Below are 26,232 nucleotides of genomic sequence, written 5' to 3'. Positions count from 1 at the left end.
AATCTTTAAAAAAAAAAAAAAAAATATATATATATATATATATATATATATATATATATATATATATATATATATATATAATATATATATATATATATATATATATATATATGAAACCAATATGAGTAGGTGACAAGTCAGCCAACTGCTGTGACATGTCTCTATTTTAACAGCTTTAAACATAGTTAATCCAACCAGGATATAGATTCAGAACTATCAGTTTATAGTGCTCTTCAAACAGAAGGTAACCAGTAACATATTTTTCCAGGGCATCCCTACCATTAACCCAACCTCTATTCCTAGAACCAGAATTAAAGAGATGTCTGTTGCGAGTCTACCTATCAGGCACGAAAGCTTTTGCAGGACTTGGGGGGCCGCTGTGGGGAGGTGGGGGAATTGCTGAAAGGCTGTACTTTGTAGTTCGTATCACCTGATACCACAGAGCTCTCTCTGATAAGCTGAGATCTCTCTCTTCAGAATGAAGGCTCTGAATGGATCCCTACAATGGCACCATTGACCCTGTCAGTATGTGCCCGTGTCCCCTTCGATGAACACGTTGAACTCTTTCCATTGAGTGGCTCCGACCGTTTTCCATATTCTAACCCGTGAGAAGGTTATAGATATTATTCACTGTTTAATCAAATGATTTAGTATATTTAAGCTTTTACATATAGATGGGAATTTGTCTAATGTCAAATCAAGTAGGATTGATAATTCTACACAAGAGCACTTTATTTCATTGCCACAGGTAGGGGTGTGCGATATCACTATTTTAGATTGTGAATGGTTAAAACGTCTCCACAATCTGCTTTTGAAGAGAGATCGTGCACATGACATTGCAGTTTATCGTAATCAAAGTTTTTTATTTGCATGCGTTTTAAATCCTTGCCGGTTAAACTTTTCATTCACATGCTATTCTGACATAAACTTTTCTGAAGAAAATTCACCTGTAGCGCACACACACTAAAAGCCTGTCGTACAGCGTGTGAGTACTGAACTAAGTTCTCTTTTCTGTCTTATTGCGCTTAAACTGTCAAATACATGCAAGGTTTACATAAACACAGTCAGTTATGTCTTCAGTGACTGTAAAGAGTTGGGAAAAAATCAGATGCATGTCTGTGTATTAGATCCGTGCATTCGCTCTTAAAGTGACCGCAGCCTAAAAAGACAAAGAGAAAATCACTTCCTGCTCTCAACTGAATAACTTCAGTAGTTTTAATAAGAATCAATGCATATTTAAGGGAAATTAGTTTGGCTGTGCTGCTCAGTGACTTGCAAAATAGTCTTAAAAACCAACACAAAAAAGAATTGTGATAAAATTGTGGATCCTGCCTAAAAAAAAATCTTGATATGATATTTTTGCCATATTGCCCACCCCTGGCCACAGTTTAATTTGTCAGGCACAGATTGCTGGTCTAGAATCAGATTTTAATCAATTTAACATTTATAAAATTCTATAGCTTCAACACTTCCAGTGTAGACTGCATTTGTGTTAGAACTGTATTTGGTTTTGTTGAGAGTTTGATAATGCTTCAGCTATGAGTATGACTTTTGTACTTTCACTTCCATTTATTGAAGCTTTTTGCCATATTTATCTAAACCCTTTTTGCAAAATTCCAGTTTTCCCACACAATTAGCGCAGAAAATGTTAAACTTATGCAGATTGTTTTGTAGTATGTTGCACTGTAGTTATCAGCATCTACAGGTATTTAGATGTCATTCATCCAGAGTATTGCAGTCTGCTGTGCTGTTAACATTGGCTCCTGCATCTCTCCTGGTGCAACCTCCCAAAAATCTGTCAGTGGAAATATTTGTCATGATATACCGACTGTTAGCAAGAATCCAGTCAAAGCCACTTTGCTTGTGGGTTTTTCCTACAAACAAATTCTTCTTTTTTTTTTTCTGTCATTCAGGACAACAATCATCGTCACTAGCTCATTCCTGGACGCTTTCCAGAAAGTGGCTGACATTGCAACTGGAACACGAGGTAAGATGAGATCTTTACCTTCTTTGTCTCTCTCTCTCTCTCTCTCTCTCTCTCTCTCTCTCTCTCTCTCTCTCTCTCTCTCTCTCTCTCTCTCTCTCTCTCTCTCTCTCTCTCTCTCTCTCTCTCTCTCTCTCTCTCTCTCTCTCTCTCTCTCTCTCTCTCGTAATGAGGAAAGCAGGCAAGTCGTACTTCACAGGAAAGGTTATTCATCTGAAACATGAAGTATTAACTCAGAACACCTCAAGATTCGTCCAAATGTCTTTTCCTTTTTTTTTAAGGCAGATGTCGGGTGTATGATACTAAATTGAAAAGACAATGTGTTTTATAGATTTCTGAATGATGATGCTCCTGGTGATGCGCATTAAACCGAGAAATAAATCCACACCAACCCTCTGGAATTTGACAGTGCGTATTGCTAAACTGTTTGGTACACATTTTGAGCAGTTTGTCATACGCTATTTACCAGTCCAAAGGATTGAGACTGAGCTAAGATATGAAAGATGATATTTGTGTAATTTCCTATCCCAGTTTAAAGTGCAGAGATGGCTAGAAGTGAGCCATTTGTAGATTGAATCCCGTGAAAAATGTAAACACTGTTGTGATAGCAAAACATTGCTGTGTTTGTTGGAGCATTCCAGCAAACCCTAACATAGCAATGCTGGCTCAACCAATGACATGATTTTGGGGGGCCGGCACTATCTGTTTGAGTGACCAATGGCAGACAGGAGTTAATTTGGGAATTCTGTTTGAAAACATTATTTACAGTTTTGTTTGATGAAACACTACAATCACTTGTCATAAACCCAGACTAGAATTCTGACGAAAGTCAATTCACTTGCTATTTTATCATTTCAAACTTGCCAGTTTGAAGGATTATGTTGTTTATTATTTTTGAGTGATGTTTTCCCTTTGAAGATCAGCTTGTTTTTATCATTCTCGCAGTCAAAACTGAGAACTAGTAGTGCAGTTTATCCTGTCATGCTCTAGTGGATTATCTTTTTGTTTATTCTATATTATCTCTTTGTGATTTGTAGTTTGTTTATTTGAATGCTACGAGGTCTCAGCTTTAGGGCAGTGTATTAACGTCCTGTAGTGAGCGGTGTAAAATCCTGTCACCCTAGGCCGCAGATGTTCAACCTTTATTCACACAGAACCAAAAGAAGGTCATCATGTTATTGTTCTGTGCTCAGACAATTGGAGGAAGGCATGACTGTCTCATAATGGTCCGGATTGGGTTACATAGATCCACTTCTTGTTAAGGTGACCTGTTTGTTTCTATAGTATTTACGCTGTGTGTTTGCACTCCTCGTTCTTTATACTGCTGCTGTGATTTAGCCCTGACTCTGTTTATCTTGCTGATAGCCCAAGAATTTTACCTTGATCTTGTGTCGCTGAACACTGAATGATATTAGCATAACGAAAACACAGACACTGCTCTCCACGTGGTATTTTGAATCTGTCTTAAGTTTATTTCAGTTTACTTAATGAATTTAATCAGTGTAGCCTTGGGTATGAATTATGCTTCCCATTAACCATCTCCCTATGTGCTGAAACTTCATTTTAGACTTGTATGCTTCGTGTTGTTTATATGCTCCATTTTCCTTGTTCTAATTAGTATACAAAGAAAATCGCCAACCATAGTAAATAATTTGTGAGTTGTTTTGTTTTGTAGTGGAAACCTGATGCTTGTTCATAATGCACTGGTCCACAGCTGATTCGGCCAATGGCAGAGCTGTGTTATATATCAGTTGTGAGTTGTATTAAATAGCTTTCTCTTTCCAACTTTCTACTTGGACAAATACAATAAAAACGGCATTTGACATCACCTTTGAAACTTGTGCAGAAGTCCACAGCAGTGATCTCACGTGAACCTGGAGGTATAGACAGCATGTCAGCTCTAGGTTTTGGAACAGAGCTGTAGTATTAATTAATTAAAAGGGTTTTGAGTTTCGTTTCAATTGCATATGCAAATATTATTATACCCTAAGAGAATCCATTTTCCCCCCAAAAAAATAGAAGAGGTCTTGACACGCCAGAAAAGGGAAGTGAAAGAGCGTTTAAATATTTTCCTGCCAGTAGTGCCGCCACACCTTATCACGAGAGAACTGTCTTGACTCAAGCCTGCTGTGTCATGCCTTCTGGTGGATTTAGCTGGAAAATGGTTACTTGAAATTCAGTTGTTGTTATAATTCAACAGAATGTCAGGGTTTGCTAGGAATGGCTGTGTTGAGGATTTTAGGTGATGCTTTTTGCTGTCATTCTTACAGAAGATGAAGATGAATAGTGCATGTGTTTGGGTTGGAGTTTATGTTTGATTAGGAAGTTGGCATTGACATGACTGACATCTCTTTTAGTCTGAAGAGACTACTGTGCATTTTACATTCTTCAGATAGTTGAGTTGTGACAGGCTTGTTCTTTGTGTAGTCGCTTTCCTTTCACTTCTCTTTATCCATGAATTCATGCATTGTGAGAATTTAAGGTTGTTGATAATAAATTGTTACCAGTAATTCAATAAGTGATGGTCCAAATATATTTGTCAAGATAACTAAACTTGCAATATTTAGCAGTGTTTTCTATCTTATATATTATTGGTCTTTTTTTTTTTTTTTCTCTCCATATTTGTCTTGTACACTGAAGAAAAAAATAGCTTTTTGATTTTACTCAATTTTTTTTAAGGCAAGTGGTTATACAAAATTATTTTATCTTCATTTTAAACATATATTGGTCAATGTTTTTTTTTACATTTTTTTTTTTTATTTATATCAATTCAAATATATTATGTAGATTCCAACATATTCAAGTCTGTGATTTTAAGTAAATGTCGTGCTGCTTTAGCTCTTTTTGATTAATTTGAACAAGCAGTAAAATCTTTTTTTTTTTTTTTCCCATTGTAGGGCATTCACACTTACTCTCTGTTGTCTGATTTTTACCAGGACCCTTGACTTCAGTCTCAGTATTGATTATGTTGAGAAGCATATTAGCTGCTGAACCACCCACATCCCCTAAACCTGATCAATCGACTTATTGATCACGGCTGAGACAGCTTTGCTCAACCAACCCGTCTGCTCGGGGTTTCTTTCATTTGACAAAAATTGATATTGAAAACATTTAAATTGTTTTCTAGAAAATTGATTTATATGTATTTTATATCTTTTTTTAAATCACATTAAATTAAATTACATTATAAATATATTATAATAAATTATGGGTATATGCAGGAGATCACATTTTATGCAAACTAAAATTTAATTAGAGGTAATGTAATTAATTTTATTTAAATATTGACAGTAAAAATGATTTGGCAGTTGTAAATTGAGATTTATGTCTTCATTTATTTATTTATTTATTAAGTAGGTATAAAAGGCAAATGTATGGATTTATTTAAAAAAAGAAATTATTTTGGGATATTTGGGATATCCAATATTGGGTAATTAATCGTTTCTGCCTATTACGTGGCTCACTGTTTCTTGATTCTGATTGGTCAATTACAACATTCTCAGGACAAAATATATTTGTATAATGTCCTGGTCACCCTGTTGATCTTTATTTTGCAATAATGTCTAGCTGACTGGACATTTTCCCTTACTTATCAATCCATGTCTAAGATCAATGATGTTAATGAATAATAAAGACCAGCCCAGATCTCCGACATAAGCTTGTCTCCACTGTCCATGTGGTAGCCAAAAGACAGGATGAGATAACCACCCCATCCTCCATTTTTCTCATCCATGCAGTCATCTATCCCACACTCATTCATTCACTGACTGAATTGATTGATAGATTTCTTTTTTTCCTGTTCTCTCTTGCGTTTTATTGGAGGTTACGGACCAGAACTGCCCTGCATGCTCTTCTTCAGCAGTTCTCTTCATCTCAAAGGGTGTGATCAGGTCATGATTCACAATTTCGCCTACATTTTACAACCCCATTCCTTCCATTATAACAGATGAGGAGAGAAACTACCCCGCTCCCTTGTTTTCTGTCCGGCCATCCTTTTTCTTCCACAGCATTTTTAAATCAGCTCCTCAGAGGACAGCTGCTGGCCTAAATGTGTAGCTCATGAGCTTGTGCCCTAGTGAATAGAACATAAATATCAAAGCAGGACATTCTAATGCTCACTTCTAAGGAAAATTCTTCATCTTCTCTCACTTAACATTAAGTTTGAGCTCTTGTTCTTACAGCCCACTGAAAATAAAATCAATTGTCTGGGTAGCTTCTCTTCATGAGGTACTGCGTGTATAAAGATCCATGGACAGCTGTGTTAAGACAAAAAGGGAACAGCAGATGTATGATGAATATATGGAGGTATAGTATGGAGGAGTCGTCAAAAGCACTGTTGCACCGTCACTGGCTGGGGTGCTGTTTTGGTCCCACACCTGTTTTGGACTGCGCCTGGTTCACAGCTGCCACACTTTCACAAAGGGGCCACACCAGCCCCAGTTGTCTGTAAAATGTGTGCACGCGTTTGGATCCCCTACTGACCGTCAAACGTCAGACCCCACTGCAGACATTCCAGATACAGGAAGGCTGCATCGGCATGTATGTGTTTGTGGGGAATTAACCCACTGAGAGAGCTGACCCTCACTGCCCCCTTCACAATCCCATCTGAGAGTGATTGAGCATGCGGTGAACAGCTGTGAAGTCCCATGACCCTTTCACGTAAAGACTATGTATGTATGCCATACAGCATTATTTTAACAGCCTCTCAATTCTATCTGACCTATTTCATTCTTTATAAACTAGATGCATATAGATCTGTAGTGTCCTAAACCTCAATGTCTAAATCAGGACTTCCCAACTTTTTCTGCCGAACCCTTTATAGTAATAGTTCACCCAAGAATGAAAATTCTGTTATCATTTACTCGCCTTCATGTCATTCCAAACCTGTATTGCTTGCTTTCTTCTCTGGAACACAAAAGGAGATATTTATAATAAGGCTTCAGGCTGTCGAGTTTCAAAATAGAGGCAAAACTCAACTTCAACTTTTTATAAGTTATACAAGATTCATCTAATTTTTTTAAAGTCAGCTTAATGTAATTTAAGTTGAAATGACTTCCAAGTAGGCTAGTAGTACGTTGCTACGGTAGTCGGTGTTACCGGTGTTCAGTCGCAACACCGGTTTCATCACTTGCCCACCGAGGTTAATTTTTTTTTTTTCCACTTTAATGCGTTAAAAATATTTGCATTTAATGCAATTAACGTAGTATCCATTTTCTGCATTATATGATCAAGCTCTTATTCATGCTAATGCTTTTAAACCATTCAAGTGCGACAAGGCAAAAGAGAACGTGCTGTCTGTGAATGTCCTGCCTATGTGACACACACATACACACAACGTGCGCGCGCCAGTATCGAGCTCTCTTCTGCTCTTAACGAACCATAACACACGGAAATTATGCCAAAATGTCAGTTTTGTCGAGTGTTTTTCAGTAAGAGTAACCCACCATTCAAGCAATTGCCGTAAATTTGAAAGTGAAAGTCGGCCTTTCCGTAACGAAACATCGAAAGCTCAGCCGAACAGCTGATCATAGCTGTACATGGCGGGTTTTTATTTTTTATGTCAAAAACATTCCTCGTCGCGGAGAGTGCAGTTCATGGTTGCATAGCAATGACAGACGCCACGGGAGCGCAAGCACTTTGGAAACAAGGAGAAAGCGACGTGGCCGCGCTTTCCATGCGTTTTTAGACGCGATATGTGAACGGCCCCATAAGCGTTTAAAAAAAAAAAAAAAAAAAAAAGAGGTAGAGGCCCCGCCCCCCGGTGACACCGGTATTACCGGTGTTGTCACATGTCGATTAACCGGTGGGAAAATTTTCTCACCGTCACATCCCTACTTCCAATTACATCCAAGTTGATTGTACTTAAAAATTCAAGGCAGCAACTTTTTTACAGTGCAACAGATCAGCATATTAGAATGATTTCTGAAGGATCATGTGACACTGAAGACTGGAGTAATGCTGAAAATTCAGCTGTACTATCACAAATAAATTTTTATTATATTATATAATTTTTTTAAATAAAATATATATAGTATATTGTGTGTGTGTGTGTGTGTGTGTGTATGTGTTATTTCACAATATTATGGTTTTTACTGTATGTTTGATCAAATGAATGCAACCCTGGTGAGTGTAAGACCCCAAACTTTTAAACAAAAATGCATAATAAAAGACAGAAAATGTAGTAATTTTGTCATTATTTACTGATAATCCTCCACTACAGTGAGCTTTTAACCAATCTGACTGGATAATGTTTTCAGTGAATTGTGTAGAATCGTTCAGAGTGGTTTTGTGAACTAAAAAGATCCATTCAGTAAATAATGACAGAATTTTCATGTTTGAGTAAACTATCCCTTTAAGTATTATCTTATTATACAGAGAATATTTCAAGTTATTTTTCTTTTATACGTTGCTCTTTCCTGTGATTCACTTTCCATTATAAATCACATTGACATGAATGGACTTCACCTTTAGCAGTGATTCTCTTGCTACTGGATTTATTTCATTATGTGTGATGGTACGATCTCTGTTGAAAAGGCCTGTAAAAACTTGCCTTGTGAATCATAAGGTTAGTGACATGCAGTGGTTGTGTTCCCTTTGGCGCTGTTTTTTTTGAAGCAGATGGTTTTTTAAAAGAACAAACGTTTTAGTCTCTTCTCTAGTCTCTCAAGGAACTCGTGACTGGTGACCACAGTGGTAGATGTTACATAATTAGTTGGCACACCCAATGTTTTATCTAAAGTGAAACTGCCTCTGGAGTTTCATGTAATATTTTCAGTGTGATTGAAGTACAGTATGACATGAGTTTTAAATGTATTGCACTCAAAAATGACAAGATCTGGCTAAAATTGCCATTCCAAATTTTCCTTGAAACAGAGTTCAAAGGCTTTGTGGCATGTAAACGATTTATCTTTGAGCATCTGAAATTCGTTTTTTATAGCTGATTTCAGATTTCTCGCCCTTAAACATCAGAGTTAACTGTGGTTGTTTGTTTTATGTCCATCAGGTGGTTTCTTGACCAGAATAAGCTGCAAGTTGTGCCAGACTTTATGCTGTTAGTCAAAGTCTATCTGCGGGAGACTAGGCACAGGCCAGCAGGAGACGGAAACTTACAGACAAGCAAAAAAGCTTTAACACTGAATCATGGGCTCATGGAAAGAGTGTCACACATCAGGAACATAAAAAACATGACATTTCCGTCCCACAGCATTTTTGTAGCACGTTTTTGTGAGTTTTTATAAATATATAAATAAAAAGGAAGGCGTCTGAATCATGAGCAGGCGTTGAAAGTCGAGTCTGTGCTGTGGAGAGAGTCAGTGGGTGAAGTGAGTAGGTGTGAACAGTGACGGACTGTGTAACACGGACACACTGGACGCTTTTGTGTGGGCAGGGCATGAGTGGGCACCAGCTAAACTAGTGTTTGAAGAATGAAGGAATGAGTGTGGAGTTTATTTTGGACTCTGTTTAATAGAGCGGCAGAGAGGGAGTATAGACATGAGGATGGGATGACTGTATTAGACAAAAAAAAGTGTGAGATCTTTGACTTTCATGTTTTTGATAAACACCATGTCATTACCAAGTTAGATGCAATAAAGCAGGAACTAAAAAACTACCTTTTCCATGTTAATTAGAGGTTTTTGTTTGAAATGTATTTGTAACATCTGTGGCAGCAAATCTACTTGGATCATGTGAACCGTGCAAGTTGATCTTAGGCTGTCATGTTTGCCCAAATGTCATGTGGACCACTTTTGTACACTTCTTGTTTTTATAGACACGTGTTAAACCAAACCCAGATGTTATGCAGTCTATGCCCACAGATCATCTGCTTGCAGAGGAATTTCTCGAGGGATACCTTGTTCATGTCGCTCCTCAATCCGTACGCTATAGTGCTTCACAACAACATCTGTATTAAAGAACGTTTTATTTACATCTGCTTAGTGCCGAAAATACCAGGTGTAAACGGGTATGTCTCCCTTGTCTACTTGTGATCTGATCGACCAAAATGCATATTAATACCAGTTATAAACAGGGCCTTAGTGGCCTCTGCTGTAACTGCGGAAAAAAATCTTTTATCTGCTCTGTGTGGTGTTGAACATGAAAAGTGAAAAGTGACGTACAGTCTCTGTTCATCTGTTCTCTTAATAAATAAATACATAATCCCACTGAACTAAATGCATAATCTAGCCCCTATGCTCGTTCTGTAAGTTCATGATTAAAAATTAAAATGTTAACAAAAACAAAAGCTGTTAAATGCGTTATCAATAAAATGTGAAAATTAAAATGACGCTTATGACTGTCCGTCAAAATAACAGACAATGAGAAAGTCTAATGCAACCACTGCGTAGGGCGTTTCTGTGGCAGACGTTTCGAACTCACTTGACCCAGTGATCATTTGGAACACAAACTGCCTAGAGCTTTTATCTTGTTTTGAGGCTTGTGGCAAAGTGGAGCCTCCATGACTCACGTGGAGAAAGGAACCAAGTGGTACAAACGCAACCCTGTGATCCAGTGGAGAACATCCTCTTTCCATGCATGCTTTTTAAACAAGAATCACAAGTCTGCATATAAGATCTTTTGGCCAAGAAGCATGCTTGTGTGGCTTGAAATAACAGCAATTGTTGTACCCAGTGATTGTAGCTTTTAAAAGTAAATTTTAAAAATAGTGTTTCTTTTTTTGCTTTAAAGGATTAGTTCACCCAGAAAACGGCTGCATACAATGACATCATACAGTAACCACAGACTGAAGATCCAAACAGGACATTCAAGCACCATAAAAGTTCTATAAATTAATTCTATAGAATTCACACTGATTTATGAGCTATACATAAAGCTTTGTATGAGGAACAGAACAAATTTTACACTACCATTCAACAGTTTGAGGTTGATAAGATTATTTTTGTTTTTGAAAAATTCCTTGTTCTCAGCAAGGCTGCATTTACTTGATCAAAAATACAGTAAAACAGGAATATTGTGGGGGGAAAAAAATGTTCTTTTTTTCTTTCTTTTTTTTTTTCTCCCTGACTGCATTTTAAAATATCATTTATTTCTGTGATGGCAAAGCTGAATTTTCAGCATCATTACTCCTGTCTTCAGTGTCACACGATCCTTCAGAAATCATTCTATGCTTATTTGGTGCTCAAGAAAAAAATCTTGTCGATGTTGATTTTTTTTTTTTTTTTTTTTTTTTTTTTTTTTTTGTATGTCATTTTGGCATTTAGGCTGGTATTAAATGGTTAGTTCACCCAAAAATGAAAATATGTGAATAATATATGTGAATAAAAGCTTAAATTAAATCTGTTCATCCTATAAAGCAATCATGTCTCTTCAGAAAATTTGGACTAAACCACTCATTTCATATGGATCAGTTTTATGATTTCTTTATGAAAGCTCTGATTTCATTGAAAATATCTTCATTTGTGTTCTGAAGATGAACCAAAGTCTTACAGGCTTGGAACAACATGAGGGTGAGTGAGTAATGACAGAATTTTAAATTGTGGGTGAACTATCCCTTTAATATGAAATTAAGACCATTTATTAGAAGGTCATCATGTTGATGCCTGTTTTAAATGTTAAATTACTATGCTAAAAATGACCTATTACCAATATAGATTCTACCTAAAATAGGCACCCTATGAAGTTCAATGAGTTTGACTGTACCAGCCTTTCTACAACATAATCTTGCTCACAAAACAAAAATGACCTTTGCTAGGCTCTTTTTGTTAGTGTTTCACTCAGTTGGAAAGACTTGCCAGCTCTCAGCTAGCTGATATGGTGTTTTGTGTTTAAAACCCTCCTGCCAACCTATGACAACCATAGTTATTTTCAGATTTGCTGAATGATTGCACACAGAGGTAAGAGGAGTCTGTTTCACAACCCTAGTGCTCATGTGGAAAAATGTTTGAGAAATTTTAGACATCGCATTTTTGCATTTTGCACATTTAGATGTATGAGTTTGTGCTATATATTAAGGAAGGACAATACGGACAACGCCTGAAGGTCAGGAAGGACTTGGGACGCCTTGGTATGCCGTGACAGTTCATTTAAAGTCAGCTTAGGGAGGAAGTTTGTCCCCAGACGTGGTTTACGAGAGTGTCCCGACCTTGGTGGGGAAGGCAAGCCACTGACCGTTTCCTTTGGAAACACGCACACCACCAGTGAAATGACCTGTGACCGCTCTGTCTCAGGCTTTAGCTATTTTTGGTTTGAATTTGAACACAGCACAGAAAACAGTAGTCCCATTCGGAAGGTTCCACGACACTTAAGTGAAATTAATTATGTGGAATGATGTCACTAGGAAAATAGTTTGACTAGGGCTTTGTTTTAGGTTTTTGGGGGTGAAAATGGCACATTACATGCTATAGATCAGTTCAACTGCCGTTTCTTGGGTAATAACGGTGCACATTGAGTTTTGCGTGCATCTGTGAGGGTTTGTGTGTTTGTACATGCTTCTTTGAAGAGATTTGCAATTCATTATCCCCCTGAAGGGCACACATGACCTGAATGAAGCTGAATTGGCAACTCTTCAGTCCACTGGTCCCTGAAGTCCAAGCAGGACGGCTGGCTATTCTGCTGACGTTGCCTCTAGCTGATCTGCTACAGGGTCAGCCTTCATTGACAAAGATGCCTTATATAGACAAGAGCTTTTCCTTGTATTGCACCTTCATCTGACATCATGATTCTAAACTCAGTGCTGTTGAAATCTTGAAGTGTTAAAGAGGGAGGAATGCCTCTATGAATGTGATTTCTACCCGAACTTCATACTAATATATAAGAAGGGTCTTATTGCAAAACAAGACTATAAAGTTCTTGTGCTGAATGTAGATATCTTCCCTCTGAACCAGAGAGAATAAGATTTAGACTAGCTAATTGATCCCTATAGAGAATATTTCAATGTTTGCCTGCATATATTTACCCTTTCCTGACATTTTAAAGCCTGTTCACATCACGTTTTTGTCACTAAAGGCACTTACATGATTTTATAACAAGGCAATGCCTATGAAATCCCTTCTTTTTTGCAGGTTGTCATTTTAATTAATGATTTTTATTTATTTATTTATTTTTTGATGTTGAAAAAGACACCAAACATTCAATTATTTTATAAATAAAAAAATAAAAAAAATTATGTGTATATATATATATATATATATATATATATATATATATATATGTGTGTATATAATATATATATATATATATATATATAAATTATTAAATATTTATATATATAAAGTTATAAAGTTACATTTTATATAATAATTATATTATGATTAATAATTTTTATGTGATAATTATACATTTTATATATTTTTATGAGCAATTTACAGTACCAAAAAAGGCATTTTTTATACTTTGGTTTCATTTCTTTGCATTAGATTTGATGCAAACAGGACTTAACACTGCTGAGAAAAGTGCACCATTGTGTATGAGCAAATGCACTTAACGGATTCACGCAATAATGCTAATCAGATTTGCTTGCATAAAAAAAACTGCTTCATTAAGACACTCTTAATATTTCACTTCCTCATGTGGGGTCATTAAGGTTCAGCAGTTTTTCAAGGAGACCAGCTGGGAGTGTAGACCTCTGGTGTTCGCTGGCTGATGTCAGTACAATGAAATAGCCTGTGAACCCTGAGGAGAGACATATAATGTTTTATTACTGAATCTTCTCCCAGTAGTTAAGGTGGATGATATTCTGATGCAACATTGTGTTTTAACAAGATATTGAGCTGCGGAAAGTTTGTGGGAGCGAACACGCTTTGCAAAATTTTTCCCTGAAATCTATTGATCTTCAAATGAATTTGGTTGAACTGCAGTGTAATCAATGTTTTAAGCACATCAGTACTGAATAGTTTACTCTGATCTGACCTACAAACTAGCATGCAATGAATTAAGAAGTTTCAGTTCAGCACTCACATTATTGCATTGTTTGCATTATTTTTTAATTCTCTATAATAGTCTACTCTGTCTCTGTACCCAATCATCAAATGGACAATTTTTACTTTTACAAATGGAAGTTAAAGGGGTCCTTGATTATGATTTCACTTTTTTTTACTTTAGTTAGTGTGTAATGTTGCTGTTTGAGCATAAACAACATCTGCAAAGTTACGATGCTCAAAGTTCAATGTAAAGGAGATATTTTCTTTTACATAAATTGCTTTTTAAGGACTACAGCAAAGGGTGGGTAGGGACTACAACGAGCTTCTTCCCGTGTTGGTGACATCACAAACCCCAAAATGTACATAAACACTGTCCCCAAGAACACACAACAAAGGGGGTGAGGCCATGTGGGCTGCTTTAGAGAAGAGGAAGAGTTGTTGTAGTAGAGTGTTGTTGCCATGCGGTCATTTTACGCCAGATTGCTTCGCAAACGAGGGTCAAGCACATGTTAGTCAATGAGTTGAATCAACACCACAGCAACTACATAAATTTATCCACTAACCATTCAGAAACGTCCAGTTGCATTCTAAAAGTTGTAACTTCTCTCCATCAGTGTCTGACTCCAGTTTGAACAATGTAAGGCTGAACACCGTTACTGACGATCATCATTTTGGCTGCGAGAGATTCTCCAGCTTTGTTGTTGTTGTTGTTGAGCAACTTGTTGTTGTGCAAGCTGTTAAAGCTCCGCCCTCTTCTGGAAAGGGGGCCGGGAGCAGCAGCTCATTTGCATTTAAAGGGACACACACAAAAACGGCGTGTTTTTGCTCACACTCGAATAGGGGCAAATTTGACAAGCCTCAATAAATGATCTGTGGGGAATTTTGAGCTGAATCTTCAGACACATTCTGGGGACACCAAAGACTTATATTACATCTTGTAAAAAGTCCCCATTATAGGTCCCCTTTAATACTTTTATTCAGTGTCTTACACCATTACACCATGATAATAATAATAAAACATAAAAATGTTTTATTATTATTATACTACAGGAAAAACTAATGTGCTGAACATATTTGTTTTATTATTTTTATACTGACTTGCTACCAAAGAACCAGAACTTTAGTCATCTTTAGTGTACACGTCATTTTGTATGTGTGAGTGCGATCAAGGTGTGCTGTGTCTGTGTGAATGGCCGTCTTTGTCCACAGAAAGGCCTCTTTTAAGCATCATATCACAGACAGCAGTGAGTGCTTGTTAACTAAGGTTTCATTCTTCAGGCCTCTCTCTCAATCTGAATGAATATATTGTGACTGACCCGCGGTCAGAAAACTCAATAGTGAATCTGAGATTGAAACGGAACGCTGTGAATGCTGGCCCAATGCTCTTTCTGTCCTCTTTAGCTCTCTTCATACAGCCAGCTTACGTGCAGGGGAATTAAATTGTGGCTAAGCAAAAGCTTTTCCATTGAGGAAAACGTGGAAAACTTTATTGCTCTTGAGCAAACATGATTTTGACCGTTTAAGGTGATGAGGCCGCCGGCTAGGTGTGCGTTACTGAGCGTGTTGTTCTTCTGAGGTTGTGTGCAAAGGCTTGGCTTTATGTTGAGTTATGGACTCTTTTCTAACGGCGCAAGCGAGTGGAAAGTATTTGTGCGCTGACGGAAACGTACAGTCTCTCCGTCAGTGATAAAGACCATCTTTGTGTGATTAAGAGGTTTAATGGGGATCATACATCACATTGGCAAGAACAGTGAAGAACGTTTTTATATTAGACACACAGATCTGAGTGCTTGAATGTTTTAATATGGTTTCAGAAAAACTAAATTTGTATTTGATTCTTGCATGGGTTTTTTTTTTTTCACCATAGGTGGTGTTTGGGGTTTATATATAAATGCATATTTTTATATATAATTTATTATTTTTAAAAATAATTACTATATAAAATTTATATATTTCTATATTAAATATTTATATTTTTTATAAAGATTAAAAACAAGTAGCATGTGTATAAGTGTGTGTGTGTGTGTGTGTGTGTATATGTATATATATATATATATATATATATATATATATATATATATATATATATATATATATATATATATATATATATATATATATATATATATATAAATTTTTTTTTTTTTTTTTTTTTTCTCCCTTCAGGTGTTTCACATATGTCCAAAAATATCATTATAGTGCAATGGTATCCTTTTGAAATTGTGCTATGGTAATACAACATGGTATATGAATTGGTAATCATTCAGTACCATGGTAGATATCTAATTACCCTCACATTACTATCTGATACCATTGTAAAGCTACTGAATGGATTTGTAAGTATTAGACTTTTTTTATTAATTCTTTTTGATGTGTGATAATACATGATTTTGATATTAACCAGGCTTAGTGCATTATAAATTTAAAATTTGTGTATATCTGAATAACATTGCTTATATAACTGGAACAGAAATCACAAACTGGCTCCCAGCTCAGCCCAGATTTGCTACCTTTTTTATCTCCATCATTTTGCCCCCAGATTTATTTTTAATATTCAAAAATGGTTTTTAGTTCATTAACTTGAGAATGTTTCTTCCCTGCTATTTTGTCACTTTATTTATAGGCACAGGAGAGAGAGAACTGCAAATTATGGGTAAAAGACAGGATTTGGAAACAATTTGAAGCTAGGTTCGAATCTGCAGATCTTAATGCACGTGCACTAACCACTAAGCCACAACTCCATCCCAACTGTTTTAAAAAGTGGTATGCAATTGTTTGGTAATGTTTTTAATACGTAGCCACAAAAGATAGATTAATCTGATTTAGACAGTAACAAGCAGTTAAATTAATTGAATGCTCCCTATTGTGGTTTCCACCAAGCATAACAGTTGCTTTTAAAGTGGCTGGAAAATTGGCAAGCCGGTGAAGTTTATCCCAAGAATATACAGAATGGTGCAATCAGCTTGATCCGTTACGCCTACGAGAAATTAAAAAAGGGAAGAACAAATTTCACACTGTTTTTGAATTGGCAACAATTTTTTTGGAGGTCTGCCTGACTTTAAAAGGGGTTTATACTGAAACACCTGTAATTATAGAGTTAGAGAACTATTCTTACAAAGTTTGTTTTTTTTTAGCTACTTTTATTCAACACCGGTTGATTGACATCAGAGACATTTGAAAACTTTTAATGTCTCAACTCAACCCCCCAGAGATCTTGCGTGTGAAATGTCGTGGCAGTAATGCGACTCATTGAGCGCCAGCCCGGGGCGTCAGGGTGTGACGTCCCACCTCCCCAGTCAAATCAGTTGACTTCAAAACATAAACAGAGACCAGTTTGTGGCAGTAGTTGATGTGCTGAAGATCACGCTCACAGCAACAAAAAGACCAGTGAGCTGCATGATATGACATGTCTAGTCGAACTCCTGCTGGATGAACAGTCAGATTTTAGAGAGCACACATTTGCTGCCCCCGGCTATAGACCGGGGAAATGCTTACCAGGAAGTACAGTGACAGAGATGTAGTTTTATGAAGAACTTCAATGGAAAAACAGAACAGTATCAAGAATTCACTTCAGTTATAGGGTTATAATTTGGACTGTTGCCAATGCTCGAACATTGGACTTTTAACTTGCATTATACATGCAAGGTTCACTTTACTTGCGCGTTATTGTATGTTATGTAATACATATATTATATAGTATACATTTACATTACCGTGCTTTAGGGATGTGATGGTGAGGAAATTTTCCCATTGGTTAATCGACGTGTGACAACACCGGTAATACCGGTATAACTGGGGGTGGGGACATTGGAGTTTTTCCCTCTTTTGCACCCCTCTTTAAAATCACCAATTCGAAAGCGAAAGAAAAATGCGCATGGCCGTACCACACAGGCATCCATAACAGTGCGTGTCCACTGGTGCAGAGCGAGCGTTTTCAGTTCATGCCTATGAAAGTTGAGCTTCATGCTCACGTGGTCTGCACCAAGTGAACACGCACCATTATGAATGCCTGTGCGGCCGTTCACATTTTACTTTCTCTTTCAAATTAATGACAATTTGGGGCGGCAATTGCTTGAATGGTGAGTTCATTATTACTCTTGATGAAAAACACAACTAACTTTTTTGCTTTAAATTAGGATTGACTTGACATACATTACTGTTATATAATAAAATTGTAATATTGAATTAATTTATTGTGAGTGAAAAGTGGCGTGAGACCCTTTTGTCCCTAAAAGCGAGTCCACTTTCAAAGCCATTGGGACAGTGTGAGTGCAGGCAGAGTTAATTGTGTTCCTTTACACTTTTGTTTCAATTAAATTTTTGGTTATTTTGAAGAGGGCTCAGTGATTGATTGAAAACAAGATGTGAGTGTTAACGGCAGATGAATGGCATGTTTTACAGCCAATAAGAGAGCTTGTTCTGTGCACAATTTGCATATTGCGTCAACTACATCCTGCTCAAACTCAGTAAGCAGTCTAGTTTAAAGCATATCTGATTAGATGGTTTAATGGCAGCATTAAGACTGTTTGCACAGTCTTAATTTATTTTAATAATTCAGTCACTGTGACTCACTGGGTTGAGTATGTTAATAGCAATTATGTAATTTTAGAGTTTCCGACTCATCAGATGTGACCTTTTTATGTGTTTATGGGTGGGTGGGTTAATGGATGTATCATTGCGATGCAATGCATAATCTAACTAGTTTATCAGGTTTTGTAATCAGAATTATTTAGAGTAATTTATCATACATACAGGCTAATAGTATGCCAGTCTAGTCAATGCCTTTCCCAGATGTTTACCTCAGCTGTTATCAAGTGAATAGATGAATTCCTTTCAGATCAGTGATTAAATGTAGCTTTTTTTGGCTGTGCTTCTCAGCTGTACGTGTGTTAGCCTGAAAATGTAGCATCTTTTTGTTTTCCTTTCCTTAGCTGACTTTAGTTGGAAAAAGTCAAACAAAGTCCAGCAGTGTGTGTGGTCTTAAAATGAGCTGCCTTTACTGATTGTGAGAGATTGTTTTTCCATATTGTCCTTACCTAGAAAAATAATAATCGGAAAGGTAAAGTAATCATTGTGTTTATAATGAATACAGTTCATAATAATCGTTTCGCACATTGTATTGCTGAATAAATTAATTTTAGCTAGATGAAGTTTGCAGTGTGTAAACGACTTTGTTGATCATAATGGGCGCGGTCTAGTTTTGTACTTGTTAAACTGTGTTGTTACTAACCAAAGATAATGAGTACATAGGCTTGAGGGGCCGTGGAAGAGCTGGTTTTTCTGGCACCATGTCTGTGGAAAGGGGTTCGTGTGAGCGGTGTCTTGATAAATGTGCAGTGCTCTCCCTGCATGCTGGAGGGTTTGGTGCAGTGATGCATTAGCGTGATTATGCAGAAGCAAAGTAATTGACCTGTTTAAAAATTTGGGGCCGCAGCACTAATTACTCAATATTACGGCACTGAAGATTTTTATATAAAACCATGCATAATGAGTTGTTTTATAGTTTATTAAATTCCATGTATAAAAAAACAGTAACAATTGTGAAATATTACACTTTAAAATAACTGTTTTTTATCTGTGATGGCAAAGCTGAATTTTCAGCATCATTACTCCAGTCTTCAGTGTCACATGATCCTTCAGAAATCATTCTGATATGCTGATTTATTGGTCAGAGAAACATTATTACATTGCATAGTATTTTTGTGGAAAAGGTGATACATTTTTTTTTTCCAGAATTCTTTGAATATAAAGAACATCATTTGTTTGAAATAGAAGTCTTTTGTAACATTATAAATATATTTACTCTTACTTTTGATCAATTTAATGTGTCTTAGTGTATTATGTTGTATGTGTACAGTAGTGTATTATATTATATATAATTTATACAATTAACTGTACAGAATGTTTATTTTTTCTTAGTTCCCAGCTCTATTTCTCTTATTTTCATTCTTTAAATGAATTTTTGAGCTCTCATTAGAGGCGTTTTGTATTTAGAGAGGAAATGCTTCTCGGTCAAGATGTCTATATGTGTCCCATCCTCCCCTCTTCTGGGTCAGAATGCCCTGATGCAGGTACAAGGCCTGTGCTAAAAGAAACTAGGTCAGATGTGCTTAGAGACTCTTTTACAGATCCTGAGTGCAGTAATGTAATTACCCACCTCAATGGAATGATATTTCTGCCATTATTTACTCACCTTCATGTCATTCCAAACCAGTAGGACTGACTTTCCTACTTCCGTGGAAGAAAGTTTGACTGTTGTCCATGCTTTTTTCCATGCAGTTACAGTAAAGTGAAACTGATGAAATTCAAGTAGTCCATATGACTCGTTCACTATAATTCTTCTGTCTTGTGAGCAAATCATTCTTTTTAGGCAGATCTTATCAATGAATCAGTTGAAAAAAATTATGATGACAGAAGTTTCATTTTTGGGCAAACGATTCCTTTTATCCGCATTAATGAGAAATCTGTGTTGCTTCGTTTGAACCATACATTCCTGTGAAAGATAAGATGAGTTATGTTGCAAACTGTCTGAGACATGTTACAAAATGAAGCCCATTTAGCCATTTATTAAAGAAAGAGTGGGGCAAGAAAGGATTAAAGAGAAGAGAAAGAGGAGAGAAGAGAATAATGTGATGAAACTATTCTTTCAGAACTCTTAAGCAACGTGTTTTTCCTCTTGGCATTTTGCAGCTTCTGATGGAGCTCAGAATGGAAGATTGTGAGATTAAGGACATTGATATTAATTTCCTTTCTCTTTTTTTCCCTCCAGGAGCGACAAAAGAGATCGGATCAGCTTTGACCAGGATGTGTATGAGACACAGAAGCATTGAGAACAAGCTCAAACTGTTTACCACGTACGACTATTTATTTCTCCTTTGTTTTTCATAAGCTGATTAGTTAAATTGGTAATGAAGATTATGTATTATACAATGCATTACCTGTATGGACAACTGTGTGTGTGTATGTGTGTGTGTGTGTGTGTGTGTGTGTAGGGCTCTCATGGATAACTTGATCACTCCTCTGGAACTGAAAATTGAAGAGTGGAAGAAGGTTGCCAGTCAGCTGGATAAAGACCATGCTAAAGGTATCGGCCTCATTCCCTGTGTGATATAATCGGAATTCGTCAGGTTTAGTATTTAATCTTTGTGTGCAAAAAGTTGGCAGGAGGTAAAGTATCGTTTTAATCCTTTAATGGAAGTGTTTCAAGCTAAGTAGGGTTGAATTTAAAGGAAGAGTTTACCTGAAAATGAAAAGTTGGTAAACTCAAGCAGAATAATAAAAAATACCTAGAAGAATATCCAGTGTCATACATCATGTTCAGACTTCACATATTAACGACTTACACAAATGATTTAATTATTGTTACTTAAAGGGGTAATATCTTGAAGAGTCTAGTTTTTGATATTTTGAGATGAGTTCATTATACTATGAAGCAATTAATGTGGCGTGAAAGATTGATGATGCCGCCTCAGATCAAACAGCGTCAGCTCGAAGCACACATGAACACGTCATCTCCTCCTCTTTGCTACGATACAGCACGAAATAAACATGAATGAACATCAGAAGGTATCTTAAAAGATACAGTACAACTCACCGAAATCGGTATCATGCCTCATGTAATCGCTCAGTATTTCAACTGCGGAAAACATCAGTAAAACAGCTTTTAAACAATGTCATGTAATGTTACATTTACTTCAGAAAAGCCATTCAGTGACCATAAGCTCGTTAGTCAGTTAAAAAAATGGAACTCTAGAGAGGAGCATTTTGCTAAATATATGCATATTACATGTTTATTATATTTTTTACTGTTTAAAAAAATCTGTCAAGTTTTTATGACAGCCACAATTTAAATGTTTATAATTTCAAAAAATGAATTGGAGTAGAAGCATAATTATATAATTATAAATTTTAATAGTATTGCAACATTTATTATTATAAAAAAAGTTTTTTTGTATACAAATCAGTTGATATTAAACTTAAATATTATAGTAATGTAGCCTAGCACCAACTGACTCCCTGTATAGTTCACAGCATTAGTTGAGATTTTTTTCCTTGAGAAAATTTGCCATGTACTGTACCTGATATACTGTATATACAAATGAATTGATATCGAATTGAATCAGAATCAAATCGAATCACAAGCTTGTGAATCGAAATCAAATAGTGAAATTTGTGTCAATACCCAGCCCTAGCAAAATAAATAAATAAATAAATAAATAAGTAAAAAAATATATATCACCACCCCCTTAACAACACCACTGTCGGAAAACCTGCACTATTAGCTGCACTGTTAATTATTAAATGGCTCTTAACTCTGTGGGAGTCCCTCAGACAGTTATATTACAGCTCATAATGGATCACTTATTCATAAGAACAATCCATTATGTCATATAAAATAGGCGTTCAATCAGTTGCCTTGCAACTTGCCATTAAATGCGGCTACACCCACACGATCTCCAGCTTGGCTGTCTGGGGTTGCTAAGGGGTTGTTTCGTTTGTCATCATTGTGAATAATTTATTGCTAAGGAAGGCAGTTATTGTTGCTCATATTTAAGATTAGGGATTTGAACAACTGCCTTGATTAACATTTATCTTTTGCTTCTACTGAAGAGTCTAATGTTCTTCTTTTCCTGCCTGTGTTGTTTTTTTAGAATATAAGAAGGCACGTGCAGATATCAAGAAGAAATCTTCAGACACAATTAAACTGCAGAAGAAAGTTAAAAAAGGTAAGATCTGACTGCTTAGATAGGAAATCATTAAATGAAAGTCACCGAGGCTGAACACCTTGGGTAAATAATGTCTTAATAATGTTCTGTGAGTTGCAACATATAAAGTCCTGTTTTGTTACACAAACACACACACACACACACACACACACACACACACACACACTTTCTCAAATTACTGCCTTAGATCTCTTTGTCTTAACACAATAGGACATGCCTATGACTTCTGTTGGCACCACACCCTGTGTTGTCATAATACCACGCCCCCGTGTTGCCATGGCATCAACCTTGGTGATCTTGCCCCTGGTCAAACTGCATTGTGAACGGAGTTTATATTTTAACAGCTTGGAAAAAAAAAAAAAAAAAAAAAAAAATCTAGCCAATAGTAAACCAAGTAAAGTAAAGGAATGATGAGGATATAGTTTACAAACAAATCCTAATACACGTTTTTTTGGGAGAATCTCACATCCCCTATAAATACTTAAACATATAACATGTCCAGGTCATAATTCACCCCAAAATTGAAAATAATTATATTTTGCAAAAAAAAAAATGAAAATGAATTGTTTGCAGAATCATCACATTCATCCTCAAATTATCATTACTGTAATGCAAAAATTTCAGTTGTATTTATACATCATGGTAGTATTTGCTTTGTACTTTTTATAGATTGTGCTGATGTAAATAAAAATTGTTTTGCAAAAATCGCAAGAATTACAAAAAATCAAAAGATCCGTGTTAATGTTATTGTTTATATATATATATATATATATATATATACATACATATACTTTTTTTTTTTTTTTTTTATCATTTTTTTATTTTAATTTTAGTAATTTGTTACTTAGATTTTTTTTTATTTCTGTTTAGTAGTGTTGGGCTTTACTCAATATTTGCAGATAACGCAATATTATCGTACCTTTTCGACATATTTGCTCATTTAGTTGATCGTTGATTTATTTCTTTATTTATTCATTTATTTAATTATTTGCTTTTATTATCACGGGAAATGACTCATGCAAAATGTGAATCGTTCATCATTTTGCAAGCAAAGATAGTGATAAAGTTGGTGATAAAGAAAAAAAGTCACGTCACAATGTTGGAAATATTTCAGTTTTAAACCATGAAGGCGAGTCAGTGGATATCACACAAGCAATGTGCAAACTTTGTGCAAGAGTTAAGTCTCAAACCCCAGTCAATTATTCACTACAGAATGTGAAAGTAAAAATTGACCAAGCTTTCTTCATCTGACGCTGCATTAACATTAATATGCGTCATTCGCATGAGAATAGTATTGCGATGCAAAGACGTTTTGTTTTCTTTTTACAAAAATGTAATTGGTTTCTTTGATTTTAGTGTGATTTTGTGTGAAACATGGTTCGGACATGTTTATGTGAGATCCAGCTTTGTGTATTAAATAGTTAACAGATTTTGAGAGTGGTGGAATGTGGCACAAGATGAGTTCTAGATGGTGGAAGAGCCATGATGGATTGAATACATGGAATAAAGGCAGCGAGAAAGATAGATGTGTATGCAGATGTGTTCTGTCATTATGGTGGGTGTCGTCTGCTTCAGCTGTGTGTGGGCAGCAGTAAGAAACTGAAGAGTCATTCGCTGTTCACTTCTGCTCTGGTCTGTTTGAGGGGTCAAAACGCCCGCTGCTCTATATTCTGCATCCACCCTCACGCAAATGCTTATTCAACATTTCCAGAGGATGTGATTAAAGAAGTTACTTTTGAAACATCAAAAGTATGTGCTCATACATATACAGTAAATCATAAAATTAGTTAGATCAGGGGTTTTCAAGCTTTCTGGTGCCAAGAAAGCTTGTTATGATGATCTCCTTTTATTCAGCAAGGATGGATTGAATTGATCAAAAGTGACAGTAAATAATTGTACATGGTAACAAAATATTTCTATTTTAAATAAATTCTGAACTTTTTTATTCATCAAAGAATTCTGAAAAATGTATCATGAATTCCACAAAAAAATATTAAGCAAAACCAGCATATTAGAATGTAGGGCTGGGTTGGAAATATAAATTTCTCGATTTTAATCGTTTTTCATTTTGATTTTTTTTTTTTTTTTTTTTTTTTTTTAAATAAATAATATATATATATATATATATATATATATATAAATCATCTCATTTTGAAAATTCATGTGCCCTTGTAATCTTAATAGTAAATATTGTAAAAAAAAAAACAAAAAAACAAAAAACAAAAAAAAAACAATTGTCTGCTTGTTTTTCATAAAAAGTAGGTGGCTAAAAGGTGATTTTATGCATGTTTCTGTACATTCTGGGTAAAAAGCATTTGAGGAAAGGAGCAGTTTTTGACAGAACATTGTCGCTGGAATAGCTCATAGCTCAAGGCCACACAAACTCTCAGAGGAAAGAGATCCCCCATCCTTCCTTCCATTGGCATGTCATCTTTCCCATCATTGGGAAAACACCCTGTGGTCATACACTCCCTTTCATATGGAAGGGTGCTGCGGCTGCACGATCTGTCTTGTCTTGTATTTAGGAGTAATATGACCTTTGATCCAGTGTCTTTTGGACAGAGTCACTGATTTTGAAAACTGAAAAGCAAGATCTGTATAATTAGGCTGGACATGTTCCCTCTGAGGTTATTCATGCAAGATATTTTCTTCAAATTCATTAGTAATTCTGTTTTAGTTCAAATTCATTAGTAATTATAGACTATCTATGTATATCTAGACTAGTTTGTATCTCCTTGGTTTGAATCGATCAATGTTGGTCTTATATTTACGCATTATTTTGCATTTCCAACTTACCTGTAACTTAATTTTATTTACTCACTAAAGCTAATTTTACTTGGAATTTTTCCAAATCCGAGTAAAAATTGGCATTGAAACTGTTACTCGCCAGTTGCCCAGTACCTTTTTTATGAATTTCGACAATGCATGGTGGTGAGAATATGATATGGCTTAATGCGATCATCAAATCGCAACGGTTGTGATGTAATTATATAAATATATAGTTTGCCACACTGAGTTTCAGAGTACTGTAACAGCACTCTGCATTTAAGAACGCAACATTCGTCATGAGACGTTTATAAATCTGTTGTTGTCAACAAAGAGAAGCAATAAGCTCTCTCTGCGGGGGTGTGATCAGGTTTTCTTTTTTGTCTTTAGCTGATCACATGCCTGCTCCCTCTTAGAGAGTCCTTCACTATGATGTTAGTCATCTACAGCAGTATGAGGAAAACATGGCCTTGTCTTGACACAGTCTGAATCATAAGATAGGGGCCGAATGAAGTGTTAGCATAAGTGATTCAGAGGCTAGCGCTTTTATATCACCACAGCACACCCATAAACCCATCGCTGCGCTGTTTGATTTACTGCTTTAACTCACAAAGATGGTGAGAAAATGAAAATAAATATGGCGTCTAGACCTATGATGCGTCTCGGAGTGCACATTCATCTTTATAACTTACATTTGCGTTACTCAGAGGTCTATAGGGGCATACCGCTCAGAAGACTTGGACGCGTCTGTGTGGGGATCGTGAAGAAAGAGCATTGGATCTGAATTATTAAAACTCATGCACATTAGTATTCCAATGCCATTGCCACTGTGTATGAGATGGTAGGAAGAACCAGAGCTCTGGATTTTCTGCTCTCTCTCTCT

The 26,232-nt window shown here is 36.0% G+C and overlaps 1 protein-coding gene and 1 long non-coding RNA gene across 5 annotated transcripts in view; one reads left to right on the top strand and one right to left on the bottom strand.

Moving 5' to 3' along the window:
* LOC127514523 (uncharacterized) overlaps positions 1-26,232 on the bottom strand; it is a 200,751-nt gene that overhangs the window by 105,586 nt on the left and 68,933 nt on the right. The window lies entirely within an intron of this gene.
* mtss1 (MTSS I-BAR domain containing 1) overlaps positions 1-26,232 on the top strand; it is a 59,214-nt gene that overhangs the window by 16,106 nt on the left and 16,876 nt on the right. For all 4 annotated transcript variants that reach the window (XM_051897426.1, XM_051897428.1, XM_051897427.1 and 1 more), the window contains 4 exons: positions 1,914-1,987; positions 20,627-20,711; positions 20,850-20,941; positions 22,509-22,583. In XM_051897426.1, the coding sequence (XP_051753386.1) occupies positions 1,914-1,987; positions 20,627-20,711; positions 20,850-20,941; positions 22,509-22,583 (326 nt within the window). The remainder of the gene's footprint in view (positions 1-1,913; positions 1,988-20,626; positions 20,712-20,849; positions 20,942-22,508; positions 22,584-26,232) is intronic.

Source organism: Ctenopharyngodon idella, chromosome 6 (genome assembly GCF_019924925.1).
Source record: "Ctenopharyngodon idella isolate HZGC_01 chromosome 6, HZGC01, whole genome shotgun sequence".
Lineage (NCBI taxonomy): Eukaryota > Metazoa > Chordata > Actinopteri > Cypriniformes > Xenocyprididae > Ctenopharyngodon > Ctenopharyngodon idella.
Note: the sequence above shows the minus strand (reverse complement) of the source record. Positions and strands in the feature narration are given on the sequence as shown.